The sequence below is a fragment of the Entelurus aequoreus genome, linkage group LG05 (genome assembly GCF_033978785.1).
Source record: "Entelurus aequoreus isolate RoL-2023_Sb linkage group LG05, RoL_Eaeq_v1.1, whole genome shotgun sequence".
Classification (NCBI taxonomy): domain Eukaryota; kingdom Metazoa; phylum Chordata; class Actinopteri; order Syngnathiformes; family Syngnathidae; genus Entelurus; species Entelurus aequoreus.
The window spans coordinates 12,886,410-12,903,909 of record NC_084735.1 but is presented as its reverse complement, the minus strand read 5'-3'; the positions used below and the strand labels follow the sequence as shown (position 1 = coordinate 12,903,909).

The 17,500-nt window shown below is 37.6% G+C and overlaps 2 protein-coding genes and 1 long non-coding RNA gene across 3 annotated transcripts in view; 1 reads left to right on the top strand and 2 right to left on the bottom strand.

Annotated features, from left to right (window-relative positions):
* aldh9a1b (aldehyde dehydrogenase 9 family, member A1b) overlaps window positions 1–7,443 on the top strand; it is a 32,598-nt gene extending 25,155 nt beyond the window's left edge. Inside the window, exons 8-11 of the mRNA XM_062047115.1 lie at window positions 2,623–2,710; window positions 2,807–2,948; window positions 5,084–5,196; window positions 6,459–7,443. Coding sequence (XP_061903099.1) covers window positions 2,623–2,710; window positions 2,807–2,948; window positions 5,084–5,196; window positions 6,459–6,553 — 438 coding nt within the window. The 3' untranslated portion in view covers window positions 6,554–7,443. The remainder of the gene's footprint in view (window positions 1–2,622; window positions 2,711–2,806; window positions 2,949–5,083; window positions 5,197–6,458) is intronic.
* Window positions 1–8,490, bottom strand: part of LOC133650183 (uncharacterized) — a 9,777-nt gene extending 1,287 nt beyond the window's left edge. The window contains exons 1-3 of the long non-coding RNA XR_009826200.1: window positions 7,031–8,490; window positions 6,802–6,852; window positions 1–2,970 (exon numbers count right to left, since the gene is read on the bottom strand). The exon at window positions 1–2,970 is cut by the window's left edge and continues 1,287 nt beyond it. This is a non-coding gene — a long non-coding RNA (uncharacterized LOC133650183). The remainder of the gene's footprint in view (window positions 2,971–6,801; window positions 6,853–7,030) is intronic.
* Window positions 8,491–9,914: 1,424 nt separating this feature from the next.
* Window positions 9,915–17,288, bottom strand: zte38 (zebrafish testis-expressed 38). The gene is made up of 12 exons (XM_062047109.1): window positions 16,937–17,288; window positions 16,361–16,505; window positions 13,168–13,231; window positions 13,029–13,065; window positions 12,943–12,963; window positions 12,844–12,870; window positions 12,696–12,763; window positions 12,488–12,636; window positions 12,184–12,419; window positions 10,388–10,430; window positions 10,281–10,321; window positions 9,915–10,212 (listed from the first exon to the last, which is right to left on the bottom strand). Exons 1-12 carry the CDS (start codon window positions 16,985–16,987, stop codon window positions 10,156–10,158), a joined length of 939 nt encoding a protein of 312 aa, XP_061903093.1. The 5' UTR covers window positions 16,988–17,288; the 3' UTR covers window positions 9,915–10,155.
* Window positions 17,289–17,500: the final 212 nt, after the last annotated feature.

Sequence of the window (17,500 nt, the reverse complement as noted above, 5' to 3'; positions counted from 1 at the left end):
TGGGAATTGTGGAAGTTTAAAAAGTGGACAATTCATTTTTGAATGGGGAAAATGTCCCTAAAAACTGGGAATTCTTGGGAATCCAGGATTTTTTTTAAAGAGAGCACACAATTTTGAACAGGCTGATAATTTTGGAGTTGGAAGGGTTTGAATCGGATGAAAAATGTGGGAGTTGTGGAACTTTGAAAAATTCATTTCAATGGGAATTTCATGAACATTTGGTAATTTCGGGGAAAAAAGCGGCAATTTTTTGGAAAATGTTAAAAGACTTGAATGTTCTGAATGAGTTGAAATGGTTGGTGTTGGAATTTTTCAAATCGGTCGAGAAATGTTGAAGTAGTAACATTTTTAATTGAGAAATTGTATTAAGGAATTTCGGGAAAACCGGGAATTTTTCCACTTAAAAAAAACAGTTAGTTTTTTTGTCCTGATTAAGAGGAATGTTTTGACGGTGGAACAGTTGAAGTGGGTTGAAAAATGTGGAAGGACTAGTCGACAGAAAAAAGGGTTTGAAAAAAAGGGAATTCTGGGAATGCCTGGAATGTTTTTGAACTTGGAAAAATGATAGTTTGAACGTCCAGGATGAGTGGAATGTGTTGATGTTGGAATGGGTTGAAGAATGTGGGGATTGTGGAAGTTTAAAAAATTGACAATTCATTTTGAATGGGGAAATTTCCCTGAAAACTGGGAATTCTTGGAAATCCAGGAATTTTAAAAATGTTTTTAAAGAGAGCACACAATTTTGAACAGGCTGATAATTTTGGAGTTGGAACAGTTTGAATCGGATGAAAAATGTGGGAGTTGTGGAACTTTGAAAAATGTCCCTTTCATATCAATGGGAATTTCATGAACATTTGGGAATTTCGGGGAAAAAGTGGGAATTTTTGGGAAAATGTTAAAAGACTTGAATGTTCTGAATGAGTTGAAATGGTTGGTGTTGGAATTTTTCAAATCGGTGGAGAAATGTTGAAGTAGTAACATTTTTAATTGAGAAATTGTGTTAAGGAATTTTGGGAAAACCGGGAATTTTTCCACTAAAAAAAAACCCACTTCGTTTTTATGTCCTGATTAAGAGGAATGTTTTGATGGTTGAAGTGGGTTGAAAAATGTGGAAGGAGTAGTCGACAGAAAAAAGGGTGAAAATAGGGTTTGAAAAAAAGGGAATTCTGGGAATTCCTGGAATTTTTTTGAACTTGGAAAAATGATAGTTTAAACGTCCAGGATGAGTGGAATGTGTTGAAGGTGAAATGGTTTGAATAGGTTCAAAAATGTGGAAAATGGTGGAAGTTTGAAAAATGGACAATTCATTTTGAATGGGAAAAATGTCCTGGAAAACCTGGAAATCTGGGAATTTTTGGAATTTGTCTAGGGAAAGCCTGCAAATCCTGAATAGGCTGAACAGTTTGAAGTTGGAACGCTTTGAATGAGGTGAAAAATGTGGAAGGTAGAGCGCGCCAAAATGTGGAGAATAATAATAAAGAGATTAATTTTGGTGTAGAAAACATGTGTGAAGGTTTAAAACATTCACACAATTATTGTTGTTTTTTTAGTTTAAAAATGGTAGTTTGGTTTAAAAAATATATATATTTTTTTTTTTTACAAAAACATTTTTGAGTTGCAAATCGTTATTTGGTTACAAATATTTCTCAGCGCTTCCTTTTGGTTGCAGATTGTCTTTTGGAACAAAATAATTGTTTTGCCTACAAATATTTCTTTTAGATGCACACTTTTTTTGTTGCAGATATGTTTTTTGGGTGTCATTTTTTGTTTGCAAATCTTTTTGATGTTGCAAATTTTTGTTTTAAATGCAAATCTTCTTTTTGTTTGTTTGCAAACCATTTTTGGTAACAAATCATTTTGTGAGTGCAAATCTTTTTTTGATGTAAGTTTGTTGGTTGAAAATATTTTTTGCTTATAAATTTTGGTTGTTTATTTATTTTTTTGTTTTTTGTTTTTTGGTTACAAATATTTCTCAAAGCTTCCTTTTGGTTGCAGATTGTCTTTTGGAACCAAATCTTTTTTTTGCCTACAAATTTTTCTTTTAGATGCACATTTTTTGGTTGCAAATAAGTTTTTCGCTTGTCATTTTTTGTTTATGTTTTTTGTAAGCAAATCATTGTTTGAAATGCAAATCTTTGTTTTGTTTGTTTGCAAACCATTTTTCGTAACAAATCATTTTGTGAGGGCAAATGTTTTTTTTATCTAAGTTTGTTGGTTGCAAATCTTTTTTTGCAATTAAATCATGTTTTAGTTGTTTATTTTTTTGTTTGTTTGGTGGCAAATTATTTTCATCAAATTATGTTTTACTTGCAAATAATTTGTTAGTTTTTTGGTGGCAAATATTTTTTTGCTAGAAGTCGTTTTTTTTGTTGCAAATCATGTTTTTTTAATTTTTTTTTGCAAATCTTATTTGGTTGTATATCTTTTTTGTTGTTGTTGTAAATCGCTTTAGAGTTGTGGATCTCTTTTCTGGGTGCAAGTAATTTTTTTAGGTTACAAATCATGTTTGTTACTTGCAAATAGTTACTTTAAGTTTCAAATCATTTTTCACTTACAATTTTTTTGGTTGCAAATAATTTTTTGACGTTTTATGGATCTCTTCTTCCAATATTGCATTTCCAGGGGGCTGTAGTGTTGTGTGGGGGTACACCCTTTGTCCCCTCAGACCCTAAACTGAAAGGTGGATACTACATGACACCGTGTGTACTTGGTGAGACCTTTGTGCTTCTAAAGTGTTGACTATTTTCACAGTTTAGGTGTGGAATCAAGCGATTGTACTCACGCACTCCTCTTCCTCCTCCCACAGCTGATTGCAAAGATGACATGACCTGCGTGAGGGAGGAGATCTTTGGTCCCGTCATGTGTGTGCTGCCCTTTGACACAGAAGAGGAGGTGCTGCAGCGCGCCAACGACACCCCCTTGGGACTAGCTGCAGGGGTTTTCACCAGGTGTGGATTGTACACAGCACAACTGTTTCACATAGGGAGATGGAAACATGTTCCAATTGGATCAAACAATACAGATTCTGACTTTGCTTACACATAAAACCCACTTTATTCAAGTCCGATATTACACATAAAACCCACTTATATTACAAACCCCAAAAGCAGTGAAGTTGTCACGTTGTGTAAATGGTGAATAAAAAGAGAATACAACAAATCCTGTTCAACTTATATTCAATTGAATAGACTGCAAAGACAAGATATTTCATGTTCACACTGAGAAACTTTGTTATTTTTTTGCAAATAATCATGAACTTAGAATTGAATGGCAGCAACACATTGCAAAAAACTCATTTTTACCAGTGTGTTACATGGCCTTTCCTTTTAACAACACTCAGTAAAGGTTTGGGAACTGAGGAGACACATTTTTGAAGTGGAATTATTTCCCATTCTTGCTTGATGTACAGCTTAAGTTGTTCAACAGTCTCCCTTCTCATATTTTAGCCTTCACACATTTTCAATGGGAGACAGCTCTGGACTACAGGCAGGCCAGTCTAGTACCCACACTCTTTTGCTACGCTGTTGAAACACGTGGCTTGGCATTGTCTTGCTGAAATAAGCAGGGGCGTCCATGATAACATATGTTGGTCCAAAAGCTGTATGTACATTTCAGCATTAATAATGGTGCCTTCACAGATGTGTAAGTTACCCATGTCTTGGGCACTAATACACCCCCATACCATCACACATGCTGCCTTTTACACTTTGCGCCTATAACAATCCGGATGGTTCTTTTCTTCTTTGGTCCGGAGGACACGACGTCCACAGTTTCCAAAAACAAACAAAGTGGAAAAGTGTTCTGTGGTCTGACGAGTCCACATTTCAAATTGTTTTTGGAAACTGTGGACGTCGTGTCCTCCGGACCAAAGAAGAAAAGAACCATCCGGATTGTTATAGGCGCAAAGTGTAAAAGGCAGCATGTGTGATGGTATGGGGGTGTATTAGTGGCCAAGACATGGGTAACTTACACATCTGTGAAGGCACCATTATTAATGCTGAAATGTACATACAGCTTTTGGACCAACATATGTTATCATGGACGCCTCTGCTTATTTCAGCAAGACAATGCCAAGCCACGTGTTTCAACAGCGTAGCAAAAGAGTGTGGGTACTAGACTGGCCTGCCTGTAGTCCAGAGCTGTCTCCCATTGAAAATTTGTGAAGGTTAAAATATGAGAAGGGAGACTGTTGAACAACTTAAGCTGTACATCAAGCAAGAATGGGAAATAATTCCACTTCAAAAATGTGTCTCCTCAGTTCCCAAACCTTTACTGAGTGTTGTTAAAAGGAAAGGCCATGTAACACACTGGTAAAAATGAGTTTTTTGCAATGTGTTGCTGCCATTCAATTCTAAGTTCATGATTATATGCAAAAAAATAACAAAGTTTCTCAGTGTGAACATGAAATATCTTGTCTTTGCAGTCTATTCAATTGAATATAAGTTGAAAAGGATTTGCAAATCATTGTATTCTCTTTTTATTTACCATTTACACAACGTGACAACTTCACTGCTTTTGGGCTTTGTCCCATAAATTGTATGAAAAAGGTAGGTCGATATCGTACAGCGGGAAAACACCATGACGTTCAGACACGCTGGTCAAATTATTCTTATTTAAAAAAAAAAAAAGATTTTGTAAAGTGAATTCCTTTTGTTTTCGGTTCAAACCTTTATTTACTTTATGCAGTGTTTCAGTTAACATTCATATTAATGTCCATACCAGTCTAAACCTAAAACAACTACCGTAAAATAAAGTATTTAAAAAAAAAAGGTCCTTAGAAGACAGTGACAAAAAGTTAATGGAGCTGGAACAGGAAAGTGTTAGTGCAGGAACACTGCACCCTAGTGGCACTTTATAAGTACTGCCAATAAATGTGTATTTATTGTGCTGATTAGGCACACTTTTGACTTTGAATTCATCATGATTAATCACAGCTTATTTATTATATTAACTTAAAAAGGTCCCATCAATTGGATGCATTGTATCATCCAGGAAAACATTTTCAATGTTTTAATTTTAATCATTTATTTTTGCGACACTACAGCGTTACACTCTGAAGGATGACGTCATCCATGTTTTGCAGTGACGTGCAGCGTGCCCACCGTGTGGTGCAACACCTCCAGGCTGGCTCCTGTTTCATCAACAACTACAACATCACCCCTGTGGAGGTGCCCTTTGGAGGCTTCAAGATGTCAGGTACATTCTTCTCCTAGTGGCACTGTCCGCACCAGTCAATACTGTCTATGTCCATCAAGATGTCAGGTACATTCTGCTCCTAGTGGCATTGTCCACACCAGTCACATACTGTCTATGTCCATCAAGATGTCAGATACATTCTCCTCCTAGTGGCACTGTCCGCACCAGTCACATATTGTCTGTGTCCATCAAGATGTCAGGTACATTCTCCTCCTAGTGGCACTGTCCACACCAGTCACATATTGTCTATGTCCATCAAGATGTCAGGTACATTCTCCTCCTAGTGGCACTGTCCGCACCAGTCAATACTGTCTATGTCCATCAAGATGTCAGGTACATTCTCCTCCTAGTGGCACTGTCCACACCAGTCACATATTGTCTATGTCCATCAAGATGTCAGGTACATTCTCCTCCTAGTGGCACTGTCCACACCAGTCACATATTGTCTATGTCCATCAAGATGTCAGGTACATTCTCCTCCTAGTGGCACTGTCTGCACCAGTCAATACTGTCTATGTCCATCAAGATGTCAGGTACATTCTCCTCCTAGTGGCACTGTCCACACCAGTCACATATTGTCTATGTCCATCAAGATGTCAGGTACATTCTTCTCCTAGTGGCACTGTCCGCACCAGTCACATATTGTCTATGTCCATCAAGATGTCAGGTACATTCTCCTCCTAGTGGCACTGTCCTCACCAGTCACATATTGTCTATGTCCATCAAGATGTCAGGTACATTCTGCTCCTAGTGGCACTGTCCACACTAGTCACATATTGTCTATGTCCATCAAGATGTCAGGTACATTCTGCTCCTAGTGGCACTGTCCACACCAGTCACATACTGTCTATGTCCATCAAGATGTCAGGTACATTCTCCTCCTAGTGGCACTGTCCGCACTAGTCACATATTGTCTATGTCCATCAAGATGTCAGGTACATTCTGCTCCTAGTGGCACTGTCCACACCAGTCACATATTGTCTATGTCCATCAAGATGTCAGGTACATTCTCCTCCTAGTGGCACTGTCCACACCAGTCACATATTGTCTATGTCCATCAAGATGTCAGGTACATTCTCCTCCTAGTGGCACTGTCCACACCAGTCACATATTGTCTATGTCCATCAAGATGTCAGGTACATTCTCCTCCTAGTGGCACTGTCCACACCAGTCACATATTGTCTATGTCCATCAAGATGTCAGGTACATTCTGCTCCTCGTGGCACTGTCCACACCAGTCACATACTGTCTATGTCCATCAGGCATCGGGCGGGAGAACGGGCAGGTGACTATGGAATACTACTCGCAGGTGAAGACTGTGTACGTGGAGATGGGAGACGTCGACAGCCTTTTCTAGACAACACCCGCCAAGACCAAGCGAAACACTCTCATGGCGTTGTCCATCCTGACTTTATGCTTCCAATCAAGTACTTTCGGACACTTTGGGAGAAGCCATGTCCTACGCCACTAGTGCCAGGAAGTACACTCTTTTCAACTGTCATTTGTAGGGCTGTCCAAATTAACCTCATGGGATTCATCACAAAAATGATTATATTAATCGTGTAGACACTTTGATTAATCATGCAATTAATTTGGACCTCTTACCTTAGACGCTATACCACAGGTGTCAACTCAAGGCATCTGGCCCGCATACACCTGGAAAATGATACGTGTCAATAAAGTACTTCATATTTTCTCACTAAATGTAATGGATTTGTTTTCATATTAACAGCTTTAGGAGACCAGCCCTTACAACGCGACACTAGCATCAGCAAGAAGAGGTCTAAAAGTAAGACAAAAGGAGTTAACTCTTATAGTGAGAAGGCAGACTTACAGAGAGGGATGCACCTGCTGATAAGAAGAGGGACCGTGTCCTTCACGGAATGGAACTGAATCCCTTTTGAGGAGTGATTCATCATGTTTGTGCAAGACACTGGACACTCCAGGACCAAATAATGGAAATCAACAACAGATAATAAGGCAACAAAAGTATACCGGCCGCATGCTACTGGAAAAGTACCAGCAGCATGATCACACAATACAATGTTATACTGAAGTTAGGGCTGGGCGATATATTGATATACCGGTTACTCGATATATTGCGGGTTTGTCTCTGTGCAATATAGAAAATGACATCATGCACAAAAGTGCACTAATAGCTTGTTTTAAAATGTCTCTGACAATCTTGCACTTTCTGTTTGTAAATGACATGAATGTTTGTGCCACTGCTTAATAACTGTTTCATAAATACACTTTTGCTAAATTGACTTAGTTGTGATTTCCCTCTCTGCATGAAAGTTTAAAAGTAGCATATATTAATGCAGTATGAAGAAGAATGTTTTAATGTAGACACATAGAATCATCATACTGCTGTGATTATATGCATCAAGTGTTCATTCAAGGCTAAGGCAAAATATCCACATATATATGGTGTATCGCGATATGGCCTAAAAATATCGAGATATTAAAAAAAGGCCATATCGCCCAGCCCTAACTGAAGTATATCAAAAATATATGCATTCTCCACAATGGTCATTAAAGTATTGCCCAGGGAACACGTCTAAAGGTGGTTTTAGGCCACACTTGTCAAACTCAAGGCCCAGGGGCCAGATACGGCCCGCAACATTATTTTATCTGGCCCACAAACACCTGGAAATGATATGTGTCAATAAAGTACTTCATATTTTCTCACTAAATATGACAGAAAAAATATATGTACTGCTTGAATTTGCATGCCTTTTCAACTTTAATAGTATCCATTATTGCAACAAATATTACAGTATATTATACTTTCCAAACATATTTTTGTCTAAATAAAAAATACTTAACTTTACAGCAAACTACCCATCAAATAATAAAATGAAAATAAATTTTACCTTGTCTACAGCATATTACCGTTTTTTGCGTGAAAATTCTGTTGACTGAGCTGCCAGTTTTTGACTGTAAAATATACGGTTGTTGTTTTTAACTGTACTGTAAATGGAAAGACGGTACATTTGTTTTTACGGTAGAAAAACTGGCAGCTCAGTTGCCAGAATAAAAAAAATATTTGTACTGTTTTTCCATGAACAATATCATGTTGTAAAAACCAATGTCAATTTAACACAAAAATTCTGGCAACTAAGCCGCCAGATTTTTATCTGATTCAAACTGTTGCAACTCCAAAATATTCAGTCTGTTCAAAATTGTGTGCTCTACTTCAACAATTTAAAAAAATTCCCGGATGTCCAAGAATTCCCAGTTTTCAGGGACATTTTCCTAATTCAAAATGAATTGTCCATTTTTTAAACTTCCACATTTTTCAACCGATTCAAACCATTCCAACCACAACACGTTCAACTCATCTAACTAACACTTTCCCAAGTTCCAAACCAAAATCCGTTTTTCCTGGAAATTCAAACTCTTCAACATTGAAACCATTCCAACATTCATACTACATTCTGTCAGCATTTCAGTTGAACGTCAGCATTGGAGCATTCACACACAATTCCTTCAGGAATTGCCTCATGTAGTTTTATATCCTGTAGCGCAGGGGTGTCCAAAGTGCGGCCCGGGGGCCATTTGTGGCCCGCAGCTAATTGTTTACCGGCCCGCCACACATTCTGGAAATACTATTGTAAAAATAAAAAAGAACAGTGAAAAAAATGGAATGAGGTGAAATCTAACGAGAAAAAGTTGCAATGTTGACACAAAAGCTGCCATGCAGGCTGTTTTTTTTTCTTTTGTCTTTCTTTATTTTTATTTTTTTGCCATTGCTCAAAAAAAAATAAAAAAATAAAAAATCCATGTTATAATGAATTATTTTCAGGGCTCCAATTACTTCAAATATTTCACTTTAAAATGTTTTATGTGGTAAATATTGCATATATTGTGTAGTAGCCATATAAAAACATCAAAGTTTTCTTTGACAAAAGCGCATAAAACAAACAAAATAATAGTTCCAGCATAAAATGGACAGATATATCTGAAGTTGACCTCGTAACTTAAGTGTTGAAAGTAAAAGAAAAACCTAATAAAAATGTATCACTTTATGAGTGGGGCACCTTTTGGATCCCAAATATATTTAGTGATTTTTTTATTTATCTTTTCACTGTGACTACTCTAAAATATGAAATAATTAAAATCAATAGTGTCCTGCATTATTGATATTTTAGGGCTCTAATTACTAAATATTGCATATTTCAGTTTTACTGTAAAAAAAACAAGTTGTTTTTGACAGAAAAGCCATAAAACATTTTTTTTTAATTTGTATTACTTTATATCAACTTGAAGTTGATATAGAGATTTCCTGTAAGCGTTAAATAATTTAAAAATAATAATAATCAGACTTATTTTTAACATTTTAATGACTGAGACCCTTTATGGTCCCCGGGACCCCTAAAGGTAAAATAAATAAAAAATCCATATATTTTGTTATGGTTTGAAAATGAAAAATATCAAAATGGCCCCCACATGCTTTAATTTTTCCGTGTGCGGCCCTCAGTGGAAAAAGTTTGGACACCCCTGCTGTAGCGGGACACTAATTGTTCTCATCATTGGTGGCTAGGTGGGATGTGACCAGTTATAAGGGGACACACTTGTTGTTGTTGTGGAAAAGAAGTCTGATAATAAACTCACCGGCTCTCCCGCCTCATTATCTCCATTCCCACAATTCTTTCATTTTTCCACATAATGCCTTTTTGCATGTCTTCTCACAATCTTTAGCAAGGGAAAAAAAATCGACATACTTTAATGGTCAAATTATTTATTTATGAAAAATTTAAAATATATATAATTTCATTACTGAACAATTTAACACCAAAACAATGTTACCATATGAAAAGGTCATTAACATTGTAACATCCTATAGGAAAAAGAAAATATATAAATCAAGCATAATGTAACAATACAGTAAACAATAAAATGAAGAAACTGTAGTTTGTTATTATCGCTTGGACATATTTTTGGTGAATTGTGCAGTTACACTCTTCTTCTTCTTCTTCTCTTTTTTGGTGGCTTTGTGCGTGCCGTATTTCTCTAAAATACAAAACGAGTGAACAAAACATTGCTGTCCGGTTAAGTAACCTGATTTGGGTATTACCTACCTTGACCAGAGGTTTGGTGGGTTTCTTGAACTGTGCAGACTCTGTATAAAGAAAGTGTTTACGGTCAATGGCTGGATGTGTTCAATGGGAAGAACCTACAAACTTACCATCTTCAGAGGGCAGATCATTGGGAACTATCTTGAAGGGGCCCTGGAGCAAAGTGGAAAGCAGACTTAAATCATTTTTACTGCTACAGACATGGTAATATAACTTGTTAGGCATGGGGCCGATATGCGGTAAGTCAATTAACAGACGGTTGTGATTTGAACTTCATGAAAAAGACTGAAAATAAGCTGGAGGTCCAGCGTGGGGGGACAAGCTCTTGGTTTTTCAGCAATTGAACATGCAAAAATTAGCCAAAAAAAGCACCATTTAAAGAAGTTTCAGTGTTCAAAGAATTGAAAAACCATCAACAGAGTTGACATAAATAAATAGCCCATTCATCCAAATGAATCAATATGTCTGTTTCAGTCACTGTGTTGTTTACGCACTACAGTAATTACAACTTGTGTTCACATCCACAGGAACCACATGGGTGAGCCTACTCTATACAGTATTTACAACCTTACTAGTGTTCACTTTACAGCCACAGATGGTGGATGGATGTTAGCTGCTAGCTAGCTAGCCATGTCTTAAAGCACCTCTTCCTGAGGGTGTTTTAGTGTTATAACTTCGCCTATATCTTTACTTTTTACACCAAAATGCGTCCGTTCTCCCTTGTCGGTCTATACATTGTGTCTGCGTGTAAGTACTCCGTGTGTGTGTGCTGCCGAACATGCTCCTCTGCTCATAAAACCAGCAATGTCACGATAAATTATAAATACATTCGAAACCGGTAATTTTCAAACAGAGTAGAGTACCGTTTTTTATTCATTAGTACCACGATACTATACTAGTACCGGTATACCGTACAACCCTAATTAGAAATGTCCAATAATGGCTTTTTTGCCGATATTTTGCCGATATTGTCCAACTCTTAATTACCGATTCCGATATCAACCGATACCGATATATACGGTCGTGGAATTAACACATTATTATGCCTAATTTTTTTGTGATGCCCTGCTTGATGCATTAAACAATGTAACAAGTTTTTCCAAAATAAGAGAACAACTTCAACTCAAATTATGGAAAAAAGTGCCAACATGGCACTGCCATATTTATTATTGAAGTCACAAAGTGCTTTTTTTAAAAAAAAAAATGCCTCAAAACAGCAGCTTGGAATTTGGGACATGCTCTCCCTGAGAGAGCATGAGGAGGTTAAGGTGGGCGGGGTTGAGGTGGGGGGGTGGGGGGGCTAGGGAGTAGCGGGGGTGTATATTGTAGCGTCCCGGAAGAGTTAGTGCTGCAAGGGGTTCTGGCTATTTGTTCTGTTGTGTTTATGTGATGTTCTCCCGAAATGTGTTTGTCATTCTTGTTTGGTGTGGGTTTACAGTGTGGCGCATATTTGTAACAGTGTTAAAGTTGCTTATACGTCCGCCCTCAGTGTGACGTGTATCGCTGTTGACCAAGTATGCATTGCATTCACTTGTGAGTGTGAAAAGCCGTAGATATTATGTGACTGGGCCAGCACGCAAAGGCAGTGCCTTTAAGGTTTATTGGCGCTCTGTACTTCTCCCTACGTCCGTGTACACAGCGGCGTTTTAAAAAGTCATAAATGTTACTTTTTGAAACCGATAATTTTGAAACTGATACCGATCATTTCCGATATTACATTTTAAAGCATTTATCGGCCGATAATATCGGCAGTCAAATATTATCGGACATCTCTAACCCTAATACATGTATATTCATATATTAGTCATTGTTAAACGTGGCCCTCTGAGGGCAACCATAACTGGGATGTGGCCCTCAATAAAAAATAGTTTGACACCCCTGGTTTAGTAGCTTCGTGACACTCTACCTGTGTGGTGGTTTTGCTGATGTCTCTTTTCAAACGAGGAGGCAGCTCCACCTCCTCCACATGTTTTTGGTCCTGAAGCTTCTCCAGGCGACGTTGCTCAGCAGACACCCGCACTTGAAAGGTGTGGAAGGTGGTCTGGACCTCACCCAGGGTAAAATGCACGGCCGTGCCTTCGAACCACAGGCTGTCACATTCCCCCTCCTTGAAGCCCGGTGGCTCGTAGTCAGCAGGAGTGACTGAGGGACAGAAAGCGCGGGATGATTGGCAGATGTTTGCTCAGCTGAGGTGGTCTGCGGTCTCTCACTGTCGTCGTAGTAGTAGAGCTTCATGGTCATGTGGATGTTGTTGGGGAGGGCGTTGAGGTTCTGCATGAGCAGGAAGAGCTTCCTGATGAGCAGCACACAGGCGCTCTTGGTGTCTTCCATGGGGACGTGCACCTCCACACCGTTCTTACTGCGGTTCTACAAGGGTTATTTCACCTCCCAAAAACAAAACGCTACCTGCATACACACCTGAGTACATCCATCTCTGGGCCCTCATCAGTGTACTTGAATTTGAAATTGTAGGACTCGATAATGCACTGCAAAACCAGACAAGTACTGCTTTCAGACTCGTACTGAGCAGGTTCACGTATATTCTTTGGCTGCTGACAAAACTTACATTCGGTTCATCCGGATCGGTGTACACCTAGATTCAGCAACGATACAGTCAATGGCAGCTATTTTCTACTTTCAGCGCCTATTTAAGGGACTCACTCACCCCAATGAAGACAACTTGGAGCTGTAAGAGTCATGTGCAACATGAGGTGGTGTACAACACATTTGAATCAAAATGAACGTACTTACATATTGTTTGTCCAATGCATCGAAACAGCCGATCAACCTGGGAACAAAATATCCAAAGCTGTGACAATGGCATCACCGCTGATGCGTCTTTGCAGCCAGTCCTGTTAGACCAGGCACAGGACTAAATCATTTAGATCACCATTTTACAACTTTGCTGGGTCCGGGTGTGTTGCAGTTCTCACGCAGAACTTTGATGCACAGATCTGAGGGGAAAAAGTACAAAGAAGCAAGAGCGTTTAACTATGGAATTGTATCTGTTCGTTTTCAATTACAGTGGCATTTCAACTTAAGAGTAGGGTTGTACGGTATAGCGGTACTAGTATACTATCGCGGTACTAATCAATCAAAAACGGTACTATACCCTGTTTGAAAAGTACCGGTTACCCTTTTTTTTTTTTTACAGGCATGACGTGGTCTTACAAGTGTAAAAAATAAAGACAAATGTGAAGTTATAACACTGAAACACCCTCAGGAAGAGGTGCTTTAAGACATGGCTGGATCCACACCTGACAACCACTGTAAAGATACCAAGTACGATAGCGTATCTAGTCAATACTACTATCAGTGTTTCCCACGCATTCATTTATTTGTGGCGGCCCGCCACGAAAGAATTACGTCCGCCACAAATTTAAAAAAAAAAAAAAATTATTATTATTTTTTTTTTGTCCTGTCCAGCTTCTCAGGCAAATCATATAGTTGATGTAGATGCCCATATAGGCTGTTCAGATTTACTTTACAAAAGAGAAGTGTAGGATACTTCTCTTGTTGCCTTATTTGTATTTGACCACTACTGTTTTCTGTTTATTTGTTACTGACTGTGGCAGGACACCTCTGCCTCTGTTTCACTTTATGTTGCTGGTAAATAATATGGTTGTAGTAGTAGACTAAAGTTAAATTATTTAGTATGCACTAATTAAAGGGGCAGAGCTTTAAGAGACATTTTAGCTTTTATATTTTATAAGATATATTTTTTGTAAGAACCACAATTAATAAATATATTTCAGCGAATAACTTATTGTTCAAATCTGTATATAAATATGTACATAAAGTGTTGTAATTATATTGTAAAATGGATGGATGGACGTTTAAAACAAAACTGTTATTATTAATTAGTAAGTATACATTTTTTTAGCCTTTTTAGAGAAAATCATATCATTGTAGTAAATTATGCAAATTACTCGATGTCATTGTGACCACGCCCATAGCCACGCCCCCACCGCCACAGGTATCTTGGCAGTTTATGGGAAACACTGACTATGATTACATCGATATTTTTCAGCGTCACAAAATCTTTTTTTCCTTTTTTTTAAAATTCATATTATGTTTATAAAGTCAGTAAATACGTCCCTGGACACATGAGGACTTTGAATATGACCAATGTATGATCCTGTAACAATATATACAGTATATATATATATATATATTTATTTATTTTTTATTAATTTTTTTATTAATTTGATGGGTAGTTTTCTGTAAAGTTAAGTATTTTTATCTAGAAAAAAACACGTTTGGAAAGTATGATAATATACTGTAATATTTGTTGCAATATTGGATACTATTAAAGTTTAAAAGGTATGCAATTTCAAACAGGACATACATATTTTTCAGTCAAAATTTTAAAAAAAATCAATTACATTTGTGAGAATATATGAAGTACTTTATTGACACATATCATTTCCAGGTGTTTGCAAGCCAGATAAAATGATGTCGCGGGCCAGATCTGGACCCCGGGCCTTGAGTTTGACACCTGTGGTGTAGTACGTACAGTAGGGCTACATAAACAGCAAGCTTTATCGTTAATTTATGTTATTTATCAAATTATTCAACTTACTATAGTGGAAGAAAGCAATTCATATTGTTTATCCTAAAAAAGAGCAAACAATTAAATGAAGACTACATTTATCAACATCATGCATTATTGCAGCACATTTTAATATGAGTGGCCGCTATATAGAGCAGTGTTTTTCAAGTGTGCCGCGGGAAATTATGCAACTTCACTTAATTGGTCAAAAAAATATTTTTTGCAAATCAATAATTATAATAACGTGCCGTCGTCTAGTGTCTGTGCCGTATAGTGCTTGGCAGGGTAACCATGTAGTACTCCAGTAGGTGGCAGCAGGTAGTTCATTGCTTTGTAGAAGTCGGAACGTGTCGAGGATGGTTTGTCGTGATCCCAATATGCAGAGCACAGCGGGAGACAGCATGCAGGTAAAAAGGTATGTAATGCTTAAAAACAAAAATGAACAAAAGGCAAGTCTTGTAGGAAAAGGCACTGAAGCATAGGGATGGCTATGCAAAACGTAAGTAAAACTGAACTGGCTACAAAGTCAACAAAAACAGAATGCTGGACGACAGCAAAGACTTACAATGTGTGTCCGTACATGACATGACAATCAACAATGTCCCCACAAAGAAGGATAGCGTCCGCACAACTGAAATAGCACTCCATCCAGCTGTATAATCACTCGCCATACAGCAATAGATGATATCTGTCTATTACCTGACACCTTATATGTTAGCTACTTCTCTTTGTTTATAATGTTTATTTTCTGCTGGATTTACTCTCTATTTTATGCTGCAGCTGTTACATATACTGTAATATTGTACATGGTAATTGTTATATATTGTATATATGATATAAACATATAATATAATATAATATATCAGTATATATCATATACTGTACATATATTATGTAAATATTACGTATATATGTTATATTTTATATTGCTTTTAGTCTATTTTATGCCTGTATTGTCCTTTCCATCTTTTCCATCATTTGTAACTGAGCTACTGTGTGGAACAATTTTCCTTGTGGATCATTAAAGTTTGTCTAAATCTAAGTCTAAGTCTGAGTCTGAGTTAGTTTTGATTGCCAATACAAAGCAGGTCAGGCAATAGGACTCAAAGGAAGGTGTGAAGCTTCTACAGGAAAACACCAACAAAACAGGGAAGAACACCAAAACAACAGCGCAAGACAGGAACTAAAGCACTACACACAGAAAACAACAAACTTTTAAAAAAAAAGACAACCTGGTGGATTTTCATTTTTTAACGTTTCTGCTGGTGGTGTGCCTTCGTATTTTTTCAATGAAAAGAATGTGCCTTGGCTCAAAAAACACTGCTCTATATCAGTGTTTTTCAACCTTTTTTGAGCCAAGGCACATTTTTTGCGTTGAAAAAATGCGGAGGCACACCACCAACAGTGGTTGAAAAACACTGATATAGAGTACACATATTTAATCCTGGATGCAGAATACGTGCCTGCATTACACTTTTGTTTATAATGTGACTTTTTTTTTCTTTCATGTGTGTCTAATTGTGGCGTTTACCTTCCAAATATCTGGAGCGGTAAGCATCTTCAGGGAAAATGCCCCTGAGGTAAGTGATGGAGGACACGGCCACCGCCATCATCCTCTTGACGAAGACCAGGGAGCCCTCTTTCTTCTTCAGGTCGTTCGGAAACAATCCCGTCCACTTAAAAACGTTAAAAGAAACAACTTTTAAAACATGGTGGGGGACAGTGACGTTAACACCAACGTGTGACTCTGGCTCCACACAAAGCCTATCCCTCCATCCATTTGCTACCGCTTGTCCCTTTAGGGCAGACCTGGGCTAATTAAGGCTTGGGGCCCTAGATAGATAGATAGATAGATAGATAGATAGATAGATAGATAGATAGATAGATAGATATAGCGGCCCCCAGACACATTTTTTTCTCTAAATTTGGCCCCCCGAGTAAAATCAATTGCCCAGGCCTGCTTTAGGGGTTTAAAAAATGCGCCAAATTAATTTGAACATTTTGAGCGCGAAGTGATCAATTAATGCTAAATGCAAGTGCCCAAACATTGTAGTATTAACTTTAGCTTCAAATATGATTACAATAATAAAGAAATATACGTTCAAACCTCGGTTGTTTCCTCCTTGCTCTTTTTAATGCACATCTTCCCGGTGGCCATCTTCGAAGATACCTGCTAATGCTAACGAGCTAACAGCTAATACCCGAGCTTTGCTAAAATAAGTAAACACACAGCAAATTACTCGGAAAGGAAATATATTAATTGTCAGATAATGGTTAAAAAATGTTTGTCAAATTGTCTAGCCTACTACCTGAACTTACAAAAAGTGTAGTTATTAACACAGCTATCCATGAGCTAATTGTGTTGCCTCTCTTTATGTCCCTGTTCTGTGCCACAGGCACAGTCACAAAATGGTTCCTAGCTCCCTTTTAAAAAAAATTGTTATTAAGCTTTAAAAATGTGCTGAATGTTATTATTAGTATTTTAAATCGTTAAGTAGAAATGTACATTATTTTTGTTTTCATAGTCTAATGAAGGGTTTCCTCATTTGGCAAGTAGGGGCTGGTAAAATCCCGGCACGATAACTTAAAAATAAAGACAACTTCAGATTGTTTTGTTTGTTTAGAAATAGAACAAGCACATTCTAAAAATATACAAATTATGTTGTTGGGG

Coding starts and splice junctions, on each gene's coding strand:
- zte38 (XM_062047109.1), bottom strand. CDS start 16,987: ATGGCCACCGGGAAGATGTGCATTAAAAAGAGCAAGGAGGAAACAACC. Junction 13,066..13,167: donor CCCAGCAAAGTTGTAAAATG/GTGATCTAAATG, acceptor TTTTGTTCCCAG/GTTGATCGGCTGTTTCGATG. Junction 12,871..12,942: donor TCCAAGTTGTCTTCATTGGG/GTGAGTGAGTCC, acceptor TGCTGAATCTAG/GTGTACACCGATCCGGATGA.